The 23559-nt window shown below is 36.6% G+C and overlaps 1 protein-coding gene across 14 annotated transcripts in view; it reads right to left on the minus strand.

Annotated features, from left to right (window-relative positions):
* LOC106876198 (nuclear receptor-binding protein) overlaps positions 1–23559 on the minus strand; it is a 127663-nt gene that overhangs the window by 100367 nt on the left and 3737 nt on the right. For all 14 annotated transcript variants that reach the window (XM_014924643.2, XM_014924648.2, XM_014924645.2 and 11 more), the window contains exons 2-3: positions 10252–10374; positions 1020–1121 (exon numbers count right to left, since the gene is read on the minus strand). In XM_014924643.2, the coding sequence (XP_014780129.1) occupies positions 1020–1121; positions 10252–10374 (225 nt within the window). The remainder of the gene's footprint in view (positions 1–1019; positions 1122–10251; positions 10375–23559) is intronic.

The raw sequence follows: 23559 nt of genomic DNA on the forward strand, positions 1-23559 counted from the left end.
TGGAGCACCGCCTTTAGTCGAGCAAATCGAACTCCAGGACTTATTCTTTGTAAGTCTAGTACTTATTCTATCGGTCTCATTTGCCGAACTGCTAAGTTACGGGGACGTAAACACACCAGCATCGGTTGTCAAGCAATGTTGGGGGGACAAACACAGACACACAAACATATATATATACATATATACGATGGGCTTCTTTCAGTTTCTGTTTACCAAATCCACTCACAAGGCTTTGGTCGGCCCGAGGCTATAGTAGAAGACACTTGCCCAAGGTGCCATGCAGTGGGACTGAACCCGGAACCATGTGGTTGGTAAGCAAGCTACTTACCACACAGCTGCAACATTAAAAAACATCATACCATCAGACTAAACATGAGAGTCTCTATGTGGCCACAACCAAATCGTTCTCAAATCACACTAAACTATTTTAAATAAGGGGGGAAAAAAAGCATATTAGATAAATGCAGTTCTGCAAGGCCTTATAGAGACAAAATGGTCACAACTAGAATGTCTTTGATCATAGGTTTGACCTGGGATTAACCAACAATCTAAACATAAAACATACACATACAGTTTAGTTTTTCCATACATAGGCTGTGATGAACTTGGACACCCCCTCAGTGACATTTCCTGGGGTCATTGGGCGTTTCAGGTCTTTCAATAATCAGATATCATCATCCAGATGACCTAACCAGGGTTGATCAAGCCCTAGCTTGTGTCCATTTAGCACTATCTCTGGTAGCATTACTGCTTCCAGGAGTCACACCTGGTCCATAGCCACTTCGAGGTAACCTCGGCTGGCTCCATAGTCTGCCATCTACTGCCCCCCTCTGAAGCCCAGCATGTTGTAGGCTCTGCAAAGGAAATGGCCAGGAAACCCTCTGCATCTCACCTAAATGGGCATCAGCACAGCTCCACCTGATCAGCAGGTTTCATTCTTTTTCTTTTATTTGCTTCCTTAATGCAGTGCATGTCATATACCTAACCAAGTAAAAAGAAAAAACAGAGAAGATACATACCCTAGGCTTTTCTCCAACCGTGTCCGTCCAGTATTTATGAAATTTCACAATATTTGGATGGTCCAACTGAATCAAATTGTCAAAAACTTGTCGAATTTTTTCCTGAAATATAAAGAGAATAAATCATAGCTTTAACATTTTAAATCATTTTCTTGTTTTAATGTCCACTTCTCTATGATTGTATGGGTTAGAAGGAATTTGTCGCGGCAGATTTTCTATGACTCTTCCTGTTGCTAACCCTTATCAAGTAAGGTAAAAATCCCTCATTATCAGTCATGTTTTCATAGAAGAATTGAAACAAAAGACACTGTTTGTATGATGGTAACACTTGCTTACAGCTATCATCTGATGTCAAGGCAAGGCGACAACACACACACAACCTCTTTCAGTTTCTACCCACTAAATTCACTCACAAGGCTTTGATCAGCCTGGGGCTACAGTAAAAGACACTTGCCCTAGGTGCCAAGCAGTGGTATTGAACCCAGAACCATGTGGTTAGGAAGCAAGCTTCTTTGCCACAACTGGAAGAAACAGATTTATTGTTGTGAGAGGATGGTAGCAAAGAGTGTAATAGAGAGAATAGTGTTGAAAGAGGAACTATACAAGAGAAAGGGAGGCATAATTTCAAGGAGACAGATTAATAACAATATATATTATCTGGTATCAAATTTTTTGTTGCATGTCAACATCCTAGTCACTGATATTTAACTTCACTTATTTCTAACAACGCAAAATCTATCATTTATTTAGTTCCAAGGAACAACTGCTTAATGGAAAGATAAACATTTTACAGATTTATTTAATGACTGAACTAAGTTAAGTATCAAAATATTAGTTTCAAATTTTGGCACAAAGCCAGCAATTTTGAGGGAAGAGGTAAGTCAATTATATCAACCCCAGTGCTTAATTAGTATTTATTTTATCGACCCCGAAAGGATGAAAGGCAAAGTCAACCTTGGCGGAATTTAAACTCAGAAAGTAAATATGAACAAAATACTGCTAAGTATTTTGCCCAGCATGCTAACAATCCTGCCACCTTAAAATATCTAAGTATTAAAAGAAGATAAAACAGTTGGCATTAGGAAGAACGTCCAGTCTCAGAGACCATGGCAAAGCAAGCACTGGAGTATGATGCAGTCTTCCAGCCCGTTGGATCCTGTCAAACTATCTGAACTATGCCAGCACAGAACATGGATATTAAAAAATGATGAAGATGATTGATCTAACAAAAGAAGCTATATGCCAACAACAAATTAATGTAGAGATTCACAACAGTACTAGAGAAATCTCACCCATAGGAGTGAGTTTTGTGTTAAAAAGGAACATTCTAAAAAGGAACTTGCTTAAGAAACCAAGCGGTTTAATATACTCATCAGTAAAATCTATTATCTACACTCATGACTATTATTGTTTGGCACTTGGGCCTGTACTAACCAAACACATTGCAGCTGTTCCTAACACTAGCTTAATGACAACTAAGTTATTTTACTGAATTCTTTGATATATTTAAAGTAATTGAAAGAAACACAGAGCATCTCAAAATAAATACAGTAACGAAAGGGTTAATTGTCCATATTAAAATTAGCTACCATGTTTCAACAACACTGCATGCTATAAAAGAAACCAACATGCTTCCATGTAGTTTCCTCTTATACTCCAACTTGCAATAACCAAAAACTTACCACCTGCCCACTGGTAGGACAGGAACAGCTGTCAAAAGCTATGGCCTGTAGCAGAGGTGGGCAACCGTTTTTGAGAAGTGGATAGCATAAGACATGGCTCATTATCAGTTGGAGTGCCATATAAAAGTGTCATTTGGAAAGTCCCATAGGCCGCAGTTACCCTAGGACTTGTCTATAGAGCCACCCTCACACCATCCAAAGGAATCATAATATACTACATGAGGATAAACGCCACATATAGAGCATCTTCGACAGAACCCCTCCCTACTCACATGCAGTTTTCTAATTGGTGACTGCTCATGAGAAACTTTGTGTGCTACAATGCCAGCAGAATCCATCAACAAGAAAACTGATATATCGTATAGTTGTCACCAGAGAGCTGTCCAATTCATGAACTTCAAACCACTGACTACTTGATACCCTAGAAACACTTCACTAGCCACAGTTGGCTCATGCACAATTGCAGGTTAAGCGGTCAATATGGTTGCCCACATTAAAGTGATTTCCCTTGCGTACAAAATTAGTGTGGTTTACCAACACCAAGCTTAAAAATAACAGCACACAGTTGTGCATGATATGCCAACTGAATTGTAACCTGACACCAGTAGACTGGTTAGCTTACCATGGGAAACTGTATCAATACCTGGTACTGCTCAATTCACAAACTGTACAGGTTTCCAATTAATTCATGCCACTGGACTGTTTCATCTAACATGTGGTAGCATATGCAACATTATCTACTGTCACTGTTAATCAAATTATTCACATGGTGTGAACTGATCAATAGAGGTCCAACTAAATATTTTCAGCTAGAAGCTATCTTTAAATTCTTCCTACTCTGATTCTATGCCTGAAGATGTAGACGTACATCTGCGCCTACAAAACATTTGAGTTATGGAGAGCTCAGCTAACTTGTTATTAAATACAACTTAAGTTATGTATTGAGTGCTACTTTCCTTCACTTGCTCACTATGTACATGTACTACGCATATACAAATATATATATATATATATATTCACCCACATATATATAGACACTGACACACATACATACACTCAGTATAAATTATATGCATGCACAAATATACCCAATGTAAATTGTAAGTAAATGTATGTTTACACCCCCACCACCACACACAGAGCTGAGGCTGTAAATAATTCAATGTTCGGTTTTCGAAAACCTGCTGGGGAAAAAAAAAAAAAAAAAGCTTCAGCAGAAACGTAATAACATACTTGTTTACATCAAACAACTATAGACCTGCCCTTGCAAGATGTGTTCAGGTGCTGAATCAAAAGAACGTATCAAATATTATATACACACATGAAGAGTCCGTGAAGTAAACAATGGAATGAACAAAAGAATGTTGCAACCACTCAAACAAGAATTAGATCACACATCATTTGCTGGCTAGCCATGCATACTAACACAGCACTCATATTATCTTTTGATTTTTGGTGTTAAAACACGCATTGTCATCATTATAACATCTACTTTTTCTTTGCTTGCATAGATCAGATGAAAGTTGTTTTTTTAACTACTACAGCCTGATGCTCTTCCTGTTGCCAACGCTTACCTGTTTCCAAGAAAGTAATGTTTTCCCCTAGGTCTTCAAATAGTAAACAGCTCAATAGCAGACATATTTTCACGAAAGATTATGAACAAATTTGTATGACTGTTGAGTTTTGATTACATTCAGTGTGCAGATGTCAATATAGGGAAGAGACAGGTGTGTGAGTGTACACACACACACACACAAACACATGCATAAACAGACTTACAGTTTTTATCCAACAAATTCACTCACAAGATTGATTGGCAGCAGGGCTGAATTTGAAACCACATGTTTATGAGACAAACATCTTTATCACACACACACACACACACACACACACACACATATATAAGTGCAGGCATGGCTGTGTGGTTAGGAAGTTTGCTTCCCATCCATGTGGTTTCATGTTCAGTCCCACAGTCTGGCACACTGAGCATTTGTCTTCTTCTATAGCCCCAGGATGACCAAAGCCTTGTGAGTGGATTTGGTAGATGGAAATTGAAAGAAGCCCAATTTGGCAACCATAATCACCCAAGAGCAGAACAGACTTCCTTCCTCTTCCTCACCACAGAATCACTCCAGTTATCATTATTTTCCCTGCCCACTGCTTCCACCAATCACCTCATTATATCATGTCCAGTATACAGTGAATATATTTCCAACATCATATACAATAATAAACTCTACCACAAAAGTTAACCCTTTTGTTACCAGCCTGGCTGAAACTGGCTCCGAGTACAAATGTTTTGTTTTCATAAGTTTTGAATTAAAATCTTCCACCAAACCATAGTCACAATTTATGTTCCTAACACCAGCTGAATGATAACTAAGCTATTTTACTAAATTCTTTGTTATATTTGAAGTAATTGAAAGAAACATAGAGCATCTCAAAATAAATACAGGAATGAAAGGGTTAAACTCAGATAATTAGTTAAAATGGATACCCTTTCCTCCATTTTAACAGAGGTTTGCCCTTTTTAATTCGAGATCAGATTCTATCCCTTATTTGATATATTTAGTTGTAAAAGAAAATCCACCAATATATGAATACAAAACAATGCAAGGCTAAAAGAAGGAACTTTCATAATAAAAATTATTACGACATCACATTAGATTTCAACATAGGGTCATGACAAGATTATAAAACATTCTCAAGTAAGATCTGCTATAGTTTTCTTTAAGTTCATTTACCATCATCGTCATCTCAATGTCCACTTTTCCATGCTTGCGTGGATTTGATCGAGTTTAATGAAGTAGATTTTTCTAGAGTCAGATACTCTTCAGTTACCAATCCTCACCTATTTTCAAGCAAGGTAATATTCCACACTGGCTAGACATGATTTCACAGAATATTAGAAACGAATGATGTTGCTTATACGACAGTGACAATCATTTTACAACTGTCACAAATCCACCTTCAAGTCTGGTCCAATTGGGGCTATAGTAGAAGACAGTTGCCCAAGTTGCCATACAATGGGCCTGAACTCAAAAACTATGTGGTTGGGAAGCAAACATTTTAACCACACAGCCATATCTGTACCTATATCAGTCCCAAGTAATAATATGCTAGGAACCTGCTCTGCCCAGCTCTCTCATAGTAATCCCCATCGTCCCCTAGCATGAAGTCAAACCTGCCACTTATCCCAGGGCTGTGAACTGCATGCTGACCTCAATAGTGTGGGTGGCACACACACACACACACACAAAAAAGCACTCTGTTTATGTTGTAAAGTGGATGGCATTAGGAAGGGCATCCAGTTGTAAAAACCATGCCAAAGCAGACATTGGAGCTTGATGCAGACTTTGGACACGTTGGTTCATGTCAAACCATGCAACTCATGCCAGCATAGAACATGTACATTATATAATGATGATGATGTATTATTGTAGATCTTGTGTTGCATATATCTACTGATAAAGCATACTTGACTTAATCCTGATAATCTAGTTGTTATCAGACTTATATGGTCTTTATTTTATTGACCATATTTTCCTCAATGCCAGTGTCACCATAACAGCACCTGAGAATATAGTCTGCAGTTCATATCTAAACTACTATAATCACAATCTATTTCAGTGGTGCAATACCCACAACAACAACAACAACCTTATTATTGGAATGCTGGACAAAATGCCTTGTAATATTTGTTCCAGCTCTTTATGCACTGAGTTCAAATCCCAATGAGGTCAACTTTGCCTTTCATCCTTCCAGGCTTGATAAAATAAGTTTTTGGGTTGATATATTCAACTCTTCCTTCCCTCATTCAAACTTTTGGCCATGTGCTTATGTTAGAAATGAAATCATCATTAATGTTCATTTCTACTTTAGACACAAGGGCCAAAAATGGCTTTCAGGGTATTGCAAAAGGCCTGGTTGGAGGCCCAATCTTCCAAGTTTTTTTTTTTTTACAGGGCTTATAAAAACTGAAAGGTCACTGCAAAAAGTGTGTGAATCTGAGAGGGGAACATGTTCAATAAAATCATAATTAACTGATTCTCTTGTGCTTTTTTTTTTTTTTACTCAAAGCCGGTAACTTTCCAGCACCCTTCGTATGCATTAAATATATCTGTGAAGAAATAATTTGTAGGCAGAGATCCTCCCTACTTAAAACTTAAAAACACAAAATTAGTATACAATTCAAGAGGCATTATTACAAATTAGTTTTATGGTAAACACAGAAAATTATCTAATTTAGCTTATTAGATCTTTGCACATTAGTATATTGAAGTAGTTTAGCTAATGAATAAATGTAACGTACTTATAACTTCAAAGACTTTATTTTAAGCCACTAGTTGTGCATGCACACAGTAAAATATAAGAACATAACTGCACTATAGTCTGGTAACAAGATATCACTTTTAATATGACTAATTTATCAACAGCTGATCTAAAGAATGTGGTGTATATTTAAAGCTACTTAATACAACATCATTTACAGGCAGCTTTTACATGGGTTGCTCAACTTTCTAGACATAGCAACCAAATCTCCAGTTAATCATGCCATTTGATTCATAAGTATTTTGGAAGGTTCCTACTCTAAAGATATCAGTAAGCTTGTGGATGTAGGCATGTAGGTCACACTGAGCAAAACAGATTTCTACATAGCAGTTCTTTTACTGATTGTTTTTGTCTAACCCTAAATCAACTCTTATTGACCAGAGGCATTCCATCTGCAACAACTCTGTCTTGTATTCATCTAGGACGACATAATCCAATGTAGCTGTTATTTATTTAAAATAAGTTGTGATTCAAGGGAGATTTGGGTGTTATATCTAGCAAGTCTAGTGATAATGTAAAGACTTCTCTGTTGGCTTGAGTTCTTTTACTGGTTCATAGTGAAGGTAGACATCACTATGGTGATGTTGGTGATACTGTCTGGATGACAGTGGTAGTAATGATGGCGAATGGTGGTAACAATAACATCTAATATGGTGATAGTATTGATGTTAGTAATGGAAGTGTGAGTGGTAATAACAATATGAATGATTATGATCGCAACAACAAACAGCTGGAACAATAACCATGCAAGTACTTAATTATGAATTCAGATGAAGAAACAAGTTTAATAAATTATTTGAATATAGCCGAGTTAATTAGTCATTATGAATGTTGACAAACAAGTAGTGCTTGGTAGATGGAAGATGACAGTTACAAGAGTGATATTTCAAATATTTATCATTTATGTTTAATGCAAAAGTCATTGGTCATGGCGAACTGTTTTTTGGCATATGCGCATATATACAGATAAGATGTTTGATTTCTGTAACAATGGCTTCTCACATTGGTACCAGACTACAAAATCAGGTCACAAGTCAATTAAATTGACAGTAACCAGTGAAAGCTTGATAAGTGTTTTATTAACCCTAGAGGATTGAAAGATAAGGTTCACAGGATTTGAATTCAGAATGCAGAGGAATTAAACTAAAGACTGTAAGGTCTTTAGTCGCATACTACCATTCCATATTTCTGTGGACAGAAATAATTTCTATCTTAAACATTAAAAACACCATATCCAAGTATCCCACATGGATAAGAAATGACTTAATCAGATTCCAACTGAATGTTTCTACAGATGATAGTTAATTCTTGCACCAAGCAAGTATAATAATGATTTCTTGCGATGACACAAAAAGATACAGATGTAGGGGAGATACACTGAATTAACCCCAGTACATACCTGGTACTTGTTTCATTAACTTCTATGTTAATCATAATTGTTTCTTATATAAGTACAAGGATAGAAATTTTTTAGGGATAAGGTTAGTTAATTAAATAAGCTTCTGTACAGGATTGGTGTATTATTTATTGACTTCTGCTAAAATTTGAAATCAATAATTATGGTAATTATTTCTACCCATTCCCCCAATCCAATCCTTTGTATCACTTCTCTTATATTCACTTTCCTGTAAGCTGAGGGTACACTCCGACACATCTTCACCATCATCTCTCTTTTCCAACTGGGGTAACCATGCATCTCCTCTACAACAAGACATCTGTTCCTGTCCTATTATACTTATACTTTTCATCACACAGCATAAAGCCATTTCCCTCAACACTACACTCCGCTTAGTTGAAGATTGGAAACTCACAATATTGTTTGTATAATGGTGATATTCATTTAGAGCCATCACATGAAGCTAAAATAAACGTACATACATATATACACAACCACATAAGCTTCTTTCAGTTACCACCTACCAAATCCATTCACAAGGCTTTGGTCAACTTAGGACTATAGTAGAGGACATTTTCCCAAGATGCAGTGAAGTGGAACTGAACCTGAGACCACATGGCTGGGAAGCACCTTTATCAACAACACAGCCATGACTGTGCTTATAGCTATCCTTCCAACTGATAAAGAGCTGCTTGTGATCAATGGAACAAAGACATATAAAACTCACAGTCACTGAAACAATAAGGGAATTTGAACATGGTTACTTAACCTGCTCAATGCAATAGCCAAATGTTCAAACACTGACATTGCACATCTTAAGACATCAAACTTAAAATAAGGAGAATCGGTGAGTTTATGTTTGGAAATGGAAATTTTTCAAGACAAATTACTTGGTGGTCTAATTCATTTTGGTGCTCCAGCCCTTTTCTTTACTCCTAATATAAAGTTGCATGCTGACCTCACTGGTGCCAATGGCATGAAAGAAGCACTAAGTACATGTCGTGAAGCGGTTAGCATTAACAAGGGCATCCAACCATAGAAAACAGTGGAGCATGATGCAGTCCTTGGACCCATTGGATCCTGTCAAACCATCCAACCCATGTCAGTATGGAACATGGATGTTGAATGATGGTGATAATAATTTATATGTATTATTAGTTAGGGTTTAGGATCAGGAGGTTATAGCTTAAAGCAGTGGTTCCCAAAGTGGGTGGTGGAAAGCTCCAAGGGGGCGTTGAAGAAAAGTGGGACAATAATGGGGTAGCGATTCATGCAAAAAGTGGGGTGATAATGGGGTAGCGATTCATGTAAAAACAACAAAATAATGGGTTCATTATGTTAAGTTTTATTTGTGAAATACAGTTGCTCTGAATTTGCTTCAGAAAGAGGTCTATGTTTGTGATGGTTAGTTGGGGTGGGGGCCCTAGGTATGTGGCCTGGGTGTCAAGGGGGCGGCAACCCAAAAAGGTTTGGGAATCACTGGTTTAAAGTCAGAGTTGGTCACAGAATAATTTTGAGAAAAGGTGGAAAGGAACCTGTAAGAAAGAAATTTATAATAGAAAAAAAACCCCTCCAGAAGTAACCAGGGTAACAAATAAAAGAGTGAACATAACTGCAAGAGAGTAAACTGGAAATAGAAGCACTAAAAAGCATTATAAGTCTTGAACAATATGTCAGTCCCATCATACACATACACAATTGTCCTGGTATCCAATCACAGAATTTAAACATCTTCACAGCCATGACAGAACTGAAAATATCTTCACTTGTATATAGAGACATCTACCAAACTAGTGAATGACATAGACCTCAGCTATCTTACCTGCTGTGCTTTAAAATTCTTCTTTTCTGAAAATTGGACCTCGTTCCATACGACTTCCATTCCCTCCTCTGTATCCATCGCCAAGAAGGCACTATCAATACCTGGAACATCTCGTTGTTCAACCTATAGAATAAGAAAAAGCAAAACAAAGTAAAACATAAATTGGTTTTTCAATATCAAAAATATTTCATCCAGCCATTGCTGCTTATGAAATGGAGCAATCTGAATGATGGCAACCTTAAATTTTCCCCCGATTATTTTTGGTCAACTTAGCTTCTGAATCTCAGTTGTCAACTAACTCTTTCTATGTTGACTGCCTGAACACAGATTTTTTTTTTTTTTGCATACTGTCACAGAAACCAAATAGTTGACAGAAACAGTTTGCTAGAGAAACCAGACTTTATTGAAAAGGATATTGCAGTACATGTTGTTCTCAAAAGTTATCTGGTCAATCTGTACATATATTGACAGAATTGGAATTGTATAATCTAATAAAACAAAGAGCAACCAGATGAAAGTAAATGCAAAACTAATCAAACAGCATAATGTTTACTAAGACCAGCACATTGTTTTACCAATTCTACACTGTAAAGTCTTGATATTCAGACATACTTGAGATATACAGTAAGGTTCATGTACAATCTTTTTTATTTCCCATCGTTTCCTTGCTTCTATCTTCTACAAGTTTGGAGTACAGAACAGTTTGTAAAATTATGTGCCACCAGGAGGAGTGAGATCTGATATTTCAGGGAGAGATCTATCAGGAAGGATTTTAAATGGAAACTTTGGGGTGAGGGATTTTCTTACCTATGCATTACATTAAGGCCCCTAAGAAAAGTCTAGGATTTTGTCTATCTACATCAAAGATGAGTGGCTAATGTTCAAAAGATTTTTCAACTCCCAGGAGAAGCCTTGCTTCATTAATTCTAAGAAGTAATCTAATTCTATAACAGAAAATGGAATGAGAAACCATTTAATCCCTTTGCCGCCTGACTGGCCTTCGTGCCGGTGGCACGTAAAAGCACCCACTACACTCCTGGAGTGGTTGGCGTTAGGAAGGGCATCCAGCTGTAGAAACTCTGCCAAATCAGATTGGAGTCTGGTGTAGCCATCTGGTCTCACCAGTCCTCAGTCAAATCGTCCAACCCATGCTAGCATGGAAAGCAGACGTTAAACGACAATGATGATGATAGTAATCCATCTGAGATTTCTCAAAGTATTTATCTTAAAATGAAAATCTAAAACATGAAGGATAATTTCAGATTGTCTATACAGACATAAGGAGAGCTTCTATTGAACAGATAGAAATGGTAGCAAAATGTCCCTTCGGATATTGTCTTGGGTTCCCAGCACACAGATGACAGAATAGGCAAAGATGGAATGTCTTTGATCATCGATCTGCTCAGTAATTTACTTCAGCAAAACAACCAATCCCAAAACAGAAAGAGTTTCTGTGGAGATCACTTGCCCATGTGAAAATAGTACCCCAAATCTCCACCAAATCACAACCTACTTTGAATAATGTAGACTTAAATGTACTAAGTCTAAAAACAAGACTGGCTGGTCATGGCCGGAACACCTTTGATCATGAGCCTACTGGATGATGGCCAGGTTGAGGTTGGGGATAAATATATAGAATGTCATGCATCAAAAATCTAATTAGGAATAGTAATTAAATTAAATGAAGAAGAGAACATTAACTGAATGGCAAACATTATATTAAGTCATTTCAGCAAGCACTGGATCAGATTCTGGATATGGGATTAAACTTCGACAACATAAGGTAGGAAGATAAAAGAAACAGAAATTCAAGTTATCCGCTTTCATTATTACTTTTTAAATATTACACATGGGAAGACACAATATAAGAGAATTGTATATAAGAAATTATTGATCTATATTTTGAGCGTGTGATTCGTTTTAGTTTCCCTGGAATATGACTGGTTAATGCAAAAAGACCACCCACCATCACTTCAGCAGTGAAAAAAAACACCACTGAATGCTGGAGTGGCTGGACTGCACCCACCCAAAACCCTGAGAACAACAATCAGGTAAAGGAAATAATTTAATCATTATCTATACTATATATAAAACAGAGATGTGTGTGTAATCGCTTTTCACGTGAAATCAACTTCACCAAATGCTTCTATACTTGTAATGCATGAATAATTTGACCTCGGATAAATCTTAGGCTCTTCATCTGATTTTTTTAATTAAAAATAAATAATATTGCTTTATATTTAAGATTCACTTCTTTAAAAAGGTTCCTCAATGTCAACTTCCGGTATTGACGTAACAACCGCAAAAAGCTTCACTCTCTATTTTGTGTGTTCGTGAGTATGAGAGAGAGAGAGAGAGAGAGAGAGAGAGAGAGAGAGAGATAGAGAGTAAATACTACATACACACCGCTCTCTCACTCTGTCTCACACACATACACACACCCCCCTTGACTCACTCACACTCCGTCTCTTACAAACACACATACATAAATGTATACAAACATATTGATAAAGACACACGTGTGTATGCGCGCGCGTGCGTGTTTGTAAGAGACAGAGTGTGAGTGAGTCAAGGGCTGTGTTGTCATATGCATACATCCAAAGATGTATGTATATTTATGCATGTACGTATACATGACAACAAACCTCTCTCTCTCACTCACACTGTCTCTTACAAACACACACATACATAAATGTATACAAACATATTTACAAAGACACACGTGTGTATGCGCACGCGCGTGCGTGTGTGTGGGGGGTTCCACAATCACCATTTATTTCAATTACTCTTGTGAGGATATTCACGTAAATCATTTTTTTCATCTAATCCCCATTTTAATTTTCGTAAAAGTTTCCAAGTACCAATGAGGCTTTTTGGCACATCTTCAATTTTCCCCATTCATGAGAGGCACCAGCCATCATTCATCTGAGAGTCCATCTACAGAATGTCCTCAAATTTCTATACAGCATATTTTGCCTTTTTGTCTTCAAGTATATAAGCAACAATTTCATTCCCAAGCAATGCCGGGTGCCCCTGCTAGTTATTAATAAAGAAATCATTATATAAACCATACATCCAAACTTAGGCATGACAATGGAAAATGCTTAGTGGTAAAAGATGCAATAATCTAAAATTTGATATCACTATCTACATTATCACTACATCTGTATATGTAACCAAAGTGCATATCAACCTTTTGAATAAATCTAAAATGAGAGTAATATCTTAATAATTTCGATTTTAGTATATTTTGTTTAAAACTGTTGCTCTGAAAACCATCTTTGCTCAAAACCTACAGCTCACTTTGTGCAGCTTTCAGTAACAGCTTGCAACTCTGCTTTTACTTCCTGTCTCAACTTTAAATTTAGATTTACTTCATGACCAAGTAATCTAGTGATTATAATTTTAAAGAAACAAATGAAATATTTCACTATTTCCTGACTATTCATTTCCTGGTAACTGTAATTTTGCAAATTTTTTTTTCACTTCCCTTAAAATTTAGTAAAGGAGAACACATTGGAGATTGCTGTCCTTATCCCCCACCCCTGTGTGTGTGTGTGTGTGTGTGTGTGTGTGTGTGAGTGAGTGAGAGAGAGAGAGAGAGAGAGAGAGTAAAAAGAGAGAGAAAAGAAAAACAACTTTCCATTTTCTGATAATTAAGTCATTTCACTAAATTTTCTTTATTTCTCTTAACAGTGAGTGGACAATCTTGTCCTAGTCCTTTCTTTCTCTCTGTCTCTCATATGTGTGAGTGTGTGTGGAGACAGAAAAGGAAAAAAAAAACATTTATATACAGAGAGTGAGGACATTTTTCAGTTTAAATAATTTATATTGATTTGATAGAATTGATAATATGTAACATTAACCAAGCAGGTGAGTTTGGCAGAATTGTTAGCACACCAAGCAAAATAGTAGCATTTCATCCATCTTTATGTTCTGAGTTCAATTCTGTCTTTCATCCTTTCTGGATTGATAAAATAAGTACCAATTGAACATAGGGGTCGATTTAACTGACTTATCCACCCACCCCCCAAAATTGCTGGCCTTGTGCCAAAATTTGAAACCAATATATAACATCAACTGAATGTTAAATTCATACAATTTAGTCAGATCATAAATAAATATCGAGAAAGCAAAAGATTGAATGAGAATATATAAACGAGCATGAATGAATGAACAAGTGAATAAATCAGAACAAACGAATAAGTGACCGAGATAACAATGAGTGAATGAGATAATGAGACAAAAGGAGAAAGAAATAGTAAGCCATTGAGCAAATGCCTTTTCCTCATTGCATAATTATTTCTAATTAGGTATTTAATGCCCCTGACTTAACTATTGTTTTTCATACAGATGGCGTCTTTGAATTATTTATATTAATAAACATGGGGTACACACACACTTATCTGAATGTGTTGGGTATTCTAGCTGAACATAACAAAAATAATGACTATAACCAAAACATCTTTAGAAATAATACATTCAATTCAATGGTGATAGCAGTGTGTGAGAGAGGAAAGTTAAAAACAACACAAGGAAAATGAAGCATCAGATGTGTTTGTATCTCTTGAGATCTGACAATGCTTTCACAGCCACCAGATACCTAACATATCAAATTCTCTCCAATTACTACTCACTGCGAACTTTCCAGTTACAGTATACCCATCATACAATAGCTTCCTCTCTATTGTCTTGAATAATCAGGAAGTGTGAATTAAATAAATAAAAAAAAAAGGGCGAAGCTTTTTTCAAGTCTGATTAAAGATGGGAAGACCACAACCGGAACATCTCAAAACTCACACTCATACCTAATTTAAGACCACTGCTTGGTTCTTGGGTGCATCCATTTATCATAGTTCACTCTGCAACACGCATTTTGTTCCCTCTCTCCCACAATTTTTTCTGCAGATATTGACTTGGTTTCAATTTTACCAGGCTGGAAGAGCCTGCAAAAGTTCAAGGACAACTCTCCTATCCTAAATTCACATACATTGCAAACAGTTCATATCATATATAATCTTATACTTGTTTCAATCACTGGACTGCAGCCATGCTGGGGCACGTGCCTCCAGTACTTATTTTCAACGACTGGTATTTAGCCTACATGTCTCATGTGCCAAACCAATAAGTTATGGGGATGTAAAAAAAACTCACACCAGTTGTCAAGTGGTGGGTGAAACACACACACACACACACACACACAAATGAAAGACAGTTTCTATCGACCAAATTCACTCTCAAGGCATTGGTCACCTCGGTGCTACAGCAGGAGACACATAATGGGACTGAACCTGAAATCATATGACTGCAAAGCAAGATTCTTAACCACAGCCATATACATACATATGTATATTCATGTTGGTGCTCAAGCAAGCTCACAATCCAACGACTGAAACAAATAAAAGAATAAAAGAACATGTATATATATATATATACACGTGCACACACACACACACATGTAAGATGAATATGAAAATTGAAGAGTGGAAGAGCAAAATTATAAAAATTATAAAGTGATGATTCCTGGTTAGATCAAGAAAATAGTCAGAACAAGGTGGTAGCTCAAGTCTCATATGAAAAAGATAAAGATCCTAAAGAAAAGAATTCTCAAAATACTGCTTGAATTTAATACATAATCACTTTATACCAGAGAAATAAAGTATATAAAGAATGATAGTTTAACCATTTAGCATTCAAACCAGTCATGTCTGATCTAAATATTCCACTTGTTTTATGGTCAAACCAGCCCAGATCTGGCTTCTCATACTAATCCTATACTGTCATTCTAAAAATAAACAATCACATCATTGAAATCTCAAAGCTACAAGATAATGCATGATTAATTCAAAAGAATGTGATAAAATAAGCATTACATTTGACAAAATATTCTGAATGCTATAAAGGGTTAAATGTTCTGTAAAATAATTTTTACTTTTTCACCCGTTTTGACCCATGAGAGAAATGCCAATTCCAGACAAATATATCCATAAAGAATGACAAAGTCAAAGAGACAATGTGAAATTAATTTGATAACTCTCCCTCCTCCACACAAACATCTATGGACTTAAGTTTAAGCATATTCTACCATAACTCAAACCACATGTCATTCCTTTTACACCTGTTGATCCATTCTCAGATAGACAAGAAATGCAAAGTAAACCATGAAAATGTGACCAACTCCAGTGGATTTTATTTTGTATTTTAAATCTGAAATACCATTTTCTTTTATCCTTCAGCTAGGAGGCAGGGCAATGCTCAAGACCCTTTCACAGAGAACCAAGACAAGTGGGAGAAATGAAGGAAGGTACTTTCAAACAAGAGGCCTGATTTCAATGCATACAATAGAGTAGGCTCCACTAAAAGTACTGAAGAAGTCAGGTGGAGGTGTTAAACTAGGTGATGGATTAAATCTACCACCAAATTAGACAATATTGAGATTTGAACTCAGAAAGTAAAAAGCTGGAACAAATACCATAAAGGTAACCAGTCTAATGTTCTTGCTGTTCAGCCAATTCACTACCTTGAATTTGTACTTTTTTTATTGACCCCAAAAGGAAGAAAAGCAAAGTCAACCTTAGTATGGTTTGAACTCAGCAAAGCACTGTAACCAATGCTTTAACAATACTGCCAATTCACAGACTACATGGTTGCAATTTGAGAGAGAGAGAGAGCATGTAGAATTCATTCGTATGATTAATGTCAGTTTCGTTATTTGGACGATTAGCTGAGTCCTCTCCAAGACAGTTACAGTCATCCTAGCAACAATCTTATCAAGAATAAAACATTTTAACTGACAGTTTAATTTAGCCTCAGAAGATTCCTGCCTTTATTAATCTGCCAGTAGTGTCTACCTCAGTTGATTGCCAAGTAATATTGTATATTATAAGAAAATGACGCATGTTTCAGAGGAATTTTGGACAGAGCCCAGTTGCCTTTCAATAATAAGCTAATACTTTTAGTTTTCTTTAGAAACTAAGATTTTTGTTTTTTATAAAATCTGTACCTAATTTTTTGTTCTTTCCCTGTTTAACACACATTTCCATGGTACACTAAGTTGGATGGGTTTTCATATTCAGTTGTTTTCACAACTTGTTAGGGATTTATCCTTTACTATTGTCATAAGCAGGATTCAAACCAGTGTTGTAGCAGACTTAATACTGATGAATTAATATTTCTCTTAGCATTACCTATTCAGTCATCAAATGGAAATGGCTTGGATTCTTCAATTGCACTGTCTGCTACATTTTCAGTAACATACCTAGCCTAAAAATGTCTCTGCAGTTGTGAGCTGAGAAGCAGCAGTCATCATTAAATACCCACCTTCATATCAAAAGAAATAACTTTGAACATTAACAATAGAAAAACACCAATGAAGACAAAGCATAGAGGTTAATGCTTCTCAAAGTGGGCAGTAGCATCCATAAGATGCAATGGAAAATTTCATATGAGTACTGGGGACAAAGGGAGTAGCAAGAAGGTGATAGTTGTATCTGGACAACTTTTTTTTAGTTATGGGTACAGATGTAAGCATGGCTGTATGGTTAAGAAGCTTGTTTCCCAACCATATTGTCTTGGGTTTGGTCCCACAGCAAGGCACCTTGGGCAAGTGTTTTCTTCTATAGCCTTGTGAATGGATTTGGTAGATGGAAACTGAAAGAAGCCCATCATATATATATATATATATATGTACATGTGAGTGTATATGTGTGTGTGTATGTTTGTGTGCAACCTTGTCTTGACATTACATGATGGTTGTAAATGAGCATCACCAGTGTGTAAACTAGACCATTAGTTTCCAGTCGTCTCTGGAAAACATGTCTAGTTACAGGAAAATATTGCCTGTCTTGGAAACAGGTAGGAATTGGTGACAGGAAGGATACCTGGCCATAGAAAATATGCTTTAACAAATTCCATCTGACCCATGCAAGCATGGAAAAGTGGATGTTTAATGATAAGGATGTCACTTATTTAAATAAGCATTGTCACAATATGTGACTATTTCTATACATGCAATAAAAACAGCTCTTAAATTTTAATAAGCAAAGAAACACATTTGTGATGAGATTAGCACATTTTACTTTCTAAAACAAAAATCACTAGCTGAGGGATTGGCTCATATGACTTTAAAAAAAGTTAATTGCATATCATCTTCATAGCAGTTAACAGAGATATCTACAATCAAAGCACATGTCAAAGATCATATTATATAACTGGAATGCCTAATAAACCAACACTTCAGCTTTTCATGCTTCTCATGACAATCTGTTGCCAAAACAGCTCGCTGCTTCACCTGACATCATCAAACAGTTTCTCATTTTTCATGTCTGAAAATTTTCCAGTAATAATACATTAACTGAAGCTGTTTAAATACAATCAAATACCATCTACTGCATTATAGAGGAAATTAGCTTTATACAAGTTAACTACTGAACCTCTATGTCACTTGACCTGTCAAAATTAGCAGCCAAATCTGCCACAAATCATACCCTACTGTTTTTTTTGTTTCTTAAAAAAAAAAAAAAAAGTAATGTGAAATACAAAGAGAAGGTGAACAATGGCTTGAATGTGTTTGATGACAGGGTTTTACCTGGAGATACATAACAGCAAAAATTTGGTTTACTTTTAAAAAGAAGAAAATAAGGAATTGTGGTCATACACATATATGCAATTACACAGCACTCCTGCTGCTTACCGCACCCCTCTATTTCCCCTAACTTATGGCTCCTTGCTCACCCACCCTTCAACCCAACCCATTCTGGCAGTTTGTCTCCCCACCCTGTCATTCTCCTTTCCATATGAACTTGCAAACTGTTTCATCAACTTGCCTTGCAGAGCCACCTAGGTACTTCATCACCATTATGGGTGAGCAAGGAGCCATAAGTTAGGAGAAATAGAAGGGTGCTGAAGAGAGTGGGTGGGGTAAGCAGCAGGAGTGGTGTGTAATTGCATATATGTGTGTGACCACAATTCCTTATTTTCATCATCATCATCATCGTCGTTTAACGTCCGCTTTCCATGCTAGCATGGGTTGGACGATTTGACTGAGGACTGGTGGACCAGGAGGCGACACCAGGCTCCAATCTGATTTGGCAGAGTTTCTACAGCTGGATGCCCTTCCTAACGCTTCTTTTAAAAAGTAAACCAAACTTTTGCTGTTATGTATCTTGTAGCTCCAGTTGCTTATTTCCTCTTTCTCTCCCCTTGCCCTACTAGATGTGAATAGCCAAAGTGGATCCTCTACAAGAACATGTGCTGTCCCCACCCACTTCTCATAGTTCAATGCCCTCATCCACTAGCATGAAGCTGAATAACAACCTCAATAGTGCAGGTGGTATAAATACAAAAAAAAAAAAAAAGCATCTGTCTATGTTGTAAAGTGGTTGGCATTAGGAAGGGCATTCAGTCATAGAAACTATGCCAGAAGAGATAAATCATGAAGCAATTCTTGAATATGTAGGATCTTGTCAAACCATCCGACCTATGCCAGCACATGGAGCATGGACATTAAATGATGAAGACACATGTATATATATGCATTTGTAGGAAGGGCATTGGCATTAGGAAAGGCATCCAGCTGTAGAAGCCATGCCAAATCAGACTGGAGTCTGGTGCAGTCCCTCAGCTTACCAGCCCTGGTCAAACTGTCCAAATCATGCCAGCATGGACAACAGACATTAAATGATGATGATGATGATGATGATGATGTATACATGCACATCATTATCATCATTTAATGTTTGTTTTTCAAGCTGGCATGGGTCGGATGGTCCAAAAGAAGCTGGCAAGGCAGAAAACTTTCTTGAACTCCAATGCCAGCTTTGGTACAATTTCCAGTGCACACAAGCAGCTATTTTGTTGGCAACAAAAGGTCTTTCTCCTAGAGAGACAGGCAGACTGTATTATGTTTGTGTACAAACATCAATACTACATGGTTGTGAGATGTGAGCCATGAATGTTGAAGACATGTGAAAACTAGAAAGGAACAAAGCAAATATGCTCAGTTGAATGTCATGGAAAGTGGTTGGCATTAGGAAGGGCATCCAGCCAAAGAAACCATGCAGAAGCTGACATTGGACTCAACATAGTCCTGAAAGTTCTCCATCCTACTCATATTCTAGCAACTATTCTTTCAGAACATCTTCCACTGCTAAGTAAGTTACCTAGGTAACAATAACTGCTACTTCTAGGGCACCACTTAGGCATTTGAGAAAGTCTATTTCCCATGTGTCCTCAGTGTCTATTGCTTCTGTGCAATTTGCACATACAAAGATAACTCTCTCTGTGAACCTCCCTGTGATTCCACTGCACCTTGTGTGTTAATAGCTTGTACTGGATACACTGCATTGATTTCATGCCTACACTTTCCCTCCACATTGACCTTGGTCATTTACCTAATGTGAGAAGAGTCCTGTCTGTTTTCCAATTCATCAGAACTTTGGTCTTTGACAAGTTATCTTTCATTAAAACTTGTCAAAGAACAAAGTCGTCATAAAGTCTTAATTTCTTCTGTTATGGTTTGAATGACTATGATAAATAGGAGGGGACTGAGAACTGAATCTTGATGAACTCCTGCTTGTATGTTAAATTTTTCACTGTACTCTTGGCTACATTGAGAAATACCATGTTAAGGTATGGACTCAACTTACTGACAGTATGGTTCTTAAGCCATTTGTCTACTCCTTACCTTCCAGAAATGCATTTTCAAGGATGTGGATTACTATTATGGGATCTTTTTAAATTTCTTGCAACCACTTGAATTATTTCAAATTTTCACCAGGTTATTTTCAAAAAATGTAGCTCTGATACAGTTTTGCATACTGATGTCGAAAATTACATTCATTTTCCCAAGAAATTAATAATAAAACAGTTACAAGTATTTAATCCAATCAAAGCCTTCCTTCCGAATATACTGAAAGCCATGACTCTCCCTGCGAACAGTACACACAAAACCTTTACATAGTCTCTCGACCCACTAGAAATAGCAGCCAAATCTTCCTTAAACTACACCATAATGTTTAAAAAATAACAAAATGAGATGACACATTATACTACATCTAAATTAAAGTCAATCTCCACGGATGTAACCTTTTATCGAACTTACAATCCTTAAAACACTTACTGGGCCCCACAGATCAATATTATATGCACTTTAATTTTTCTTATGATAAAATTGTAAACAAAGTTTAAAAGAAAAAAGTGGTGAAAGAATTGGTTACTAACATAGTTATTGTATGAAGTGTAGTCTTGGTGACAATGAATGAGGATATTTTTTCTCCACTACAAAACCTTGTAAAATAATTTTACCATATGAGAAAGTACATTTAATACGGATTGGAGGTCCAGTGTTTTAAGAATTGCGAGTCCCATAAAATGTGACATTCGAGAGAACTGACTTAAGGGTTATTAACACTCAACAAGTGGAAATCGCTTAGGCCTGCTATTCCTGGTAGGTCGAGAGACCAAGCAAAGGTTTTGTGTATGCTGTTTCCATAGGGACAATCGAGGGTTGGATTGGCCAAAATCATATACCTGCAACTGCTTGTAACTTTGTACATTAACAATTTTTTCCCAACCAAGCTCTTCGATCTTCTGTGATGTGATCTTTGCAGTGTGGGGTTGCGCAATGTCCTCATGAAACATCACTCCTTTTCGATTCACTAAAGCGGGTCTTTTTTCTTCAAAGCTTGCTTCAAACGCTCTAATTGCTGACAGTAGACTTGAGCATTGATTGTTGCATTAGGTGGTAACAATTCAAAGTGAATTATTCCTTTGCAATCCCACCAGATAGAGAGAAGAACCTTTTTCCCATGAAGTTCCCTTCTCGGTTGTGGTTGAGTTTTTCCCCTTTTACCAAGTCACTGTTTACAACGCTTAACATTTCGATAGAAGATCCATTTTTCGTCACCAGTCACAAGTCTATCCAAAAAGGGTGAAATGAGTTCATGAGAATAGAGAGAAGAGCTAGGGATTTGCGGTTGCTTTTGGAAAATTCATGAGGAACCTTTCCAAGTTGTTGAAGACGACGATGAACATTTGTATGGTTTGAACTAAGCTTTATTGCCAATTCTTCAACTGATAATGCAGGACTTTCTTCAAGTAATGCCTCAAGGAGCTTATCATCAAACTCAACTGGACGTCCGGTTCGATCTTCATCTTCAAGGCTGAAATCTCCACTTCTGAATTTAGCAAACCACCTTCTGCAAGTTCTTTCATTCAAGCATTCTTTCCCATAAACTGAGTGTATGCTTCGAGTCGCTTCGGCTGCAGAGTTTCCTTTTTTGTACTCATAAAGCATTATGTGCCTTAAATGCTCTTTGGATACTTCCATATTAGAAAGGGTTTAATCAAAGAAATTTTAATTCTATTATTCTATAAAATAATATTTAATTCGTTTAAATGTACACACAAATGTGTAAAAATAATTATTAAATCCATTAGACATTCTAAAATACTATTAAATTTCATTCAATTTTAAAAAAGGTAAAATCGGACAGAAATTATGGGATGACCTGATATTTGAAACATCACATTACATAATCTACAACTATCAAAAACATATTCCTAGCAAAATTTCCTTGAAGTGTATGCATTTTTCAGAAAGCTATGGGGAAACAAATTCGGGTAGGAGGGGGGGGGGGTACCAATCTACAGCTATGCCTCCTCCACATCTCATTCATATGTGTGTGTGCGTGTGTGTCAGAAAATGAGATGAAGGAATAAACGATTATCTTATGAATTTCATTAGCTTACAGCTGTTTCTGCTATAAGATGTAGTGAACTCATAGTTGAATGCCTGAGTAGCACCTTGAAGCTATAAGTTGTTACTCAATAATGAGTCTACTGCATCTTATAGCAGGAACAACTAAGCTAGTGGTCCCTGTTTCTAGTGCTATCTTTCTATTTGAGAAACCTTAAATTACATTTTAATCAATCCCAGACTGGATATCCATAACTGTTTCAGAAGCTTATCTTTTATTTAATATGTAGATAATCGTTTACTCCTTTGCCATCTCATTTTCCCATTACCACTCTGTACTCGATTAACGCTTCGTTCTGAAGCATATCGAGTCCTACACATGGTTATAAGTCCCGTAATGCCTAAGCGAAATTATGTATATTAAAGTCTGTCATACCGGCCATGATGAAATACCACAAGGTATAGAAAATACGTATTCGCCTTTATATATTTAATCCTTTATATTGAACACTCAATATTTCATCTATTCAATAAGACATTCAATACTTTATTTCATTGTACCATCCATTTTTATTTTATATTATATATTGTATATTCCATATTCTATATCC

This window comes from Octopus bimaculoides, chromosome 9 (assembly GCF_001194135.2).
Source record: "Octopus bimaculoides isolate UCB-OBI-ISO-001 chromosome 9, ASM119413v2, whole genome shotgun sequence".
NCBI classification, from domain to species: Eukaryota; Metazoa; Mollusca; class Cephalopoda; order Octopoda; family Octopodidae; genus Octopus; species Octopus bimaculoides.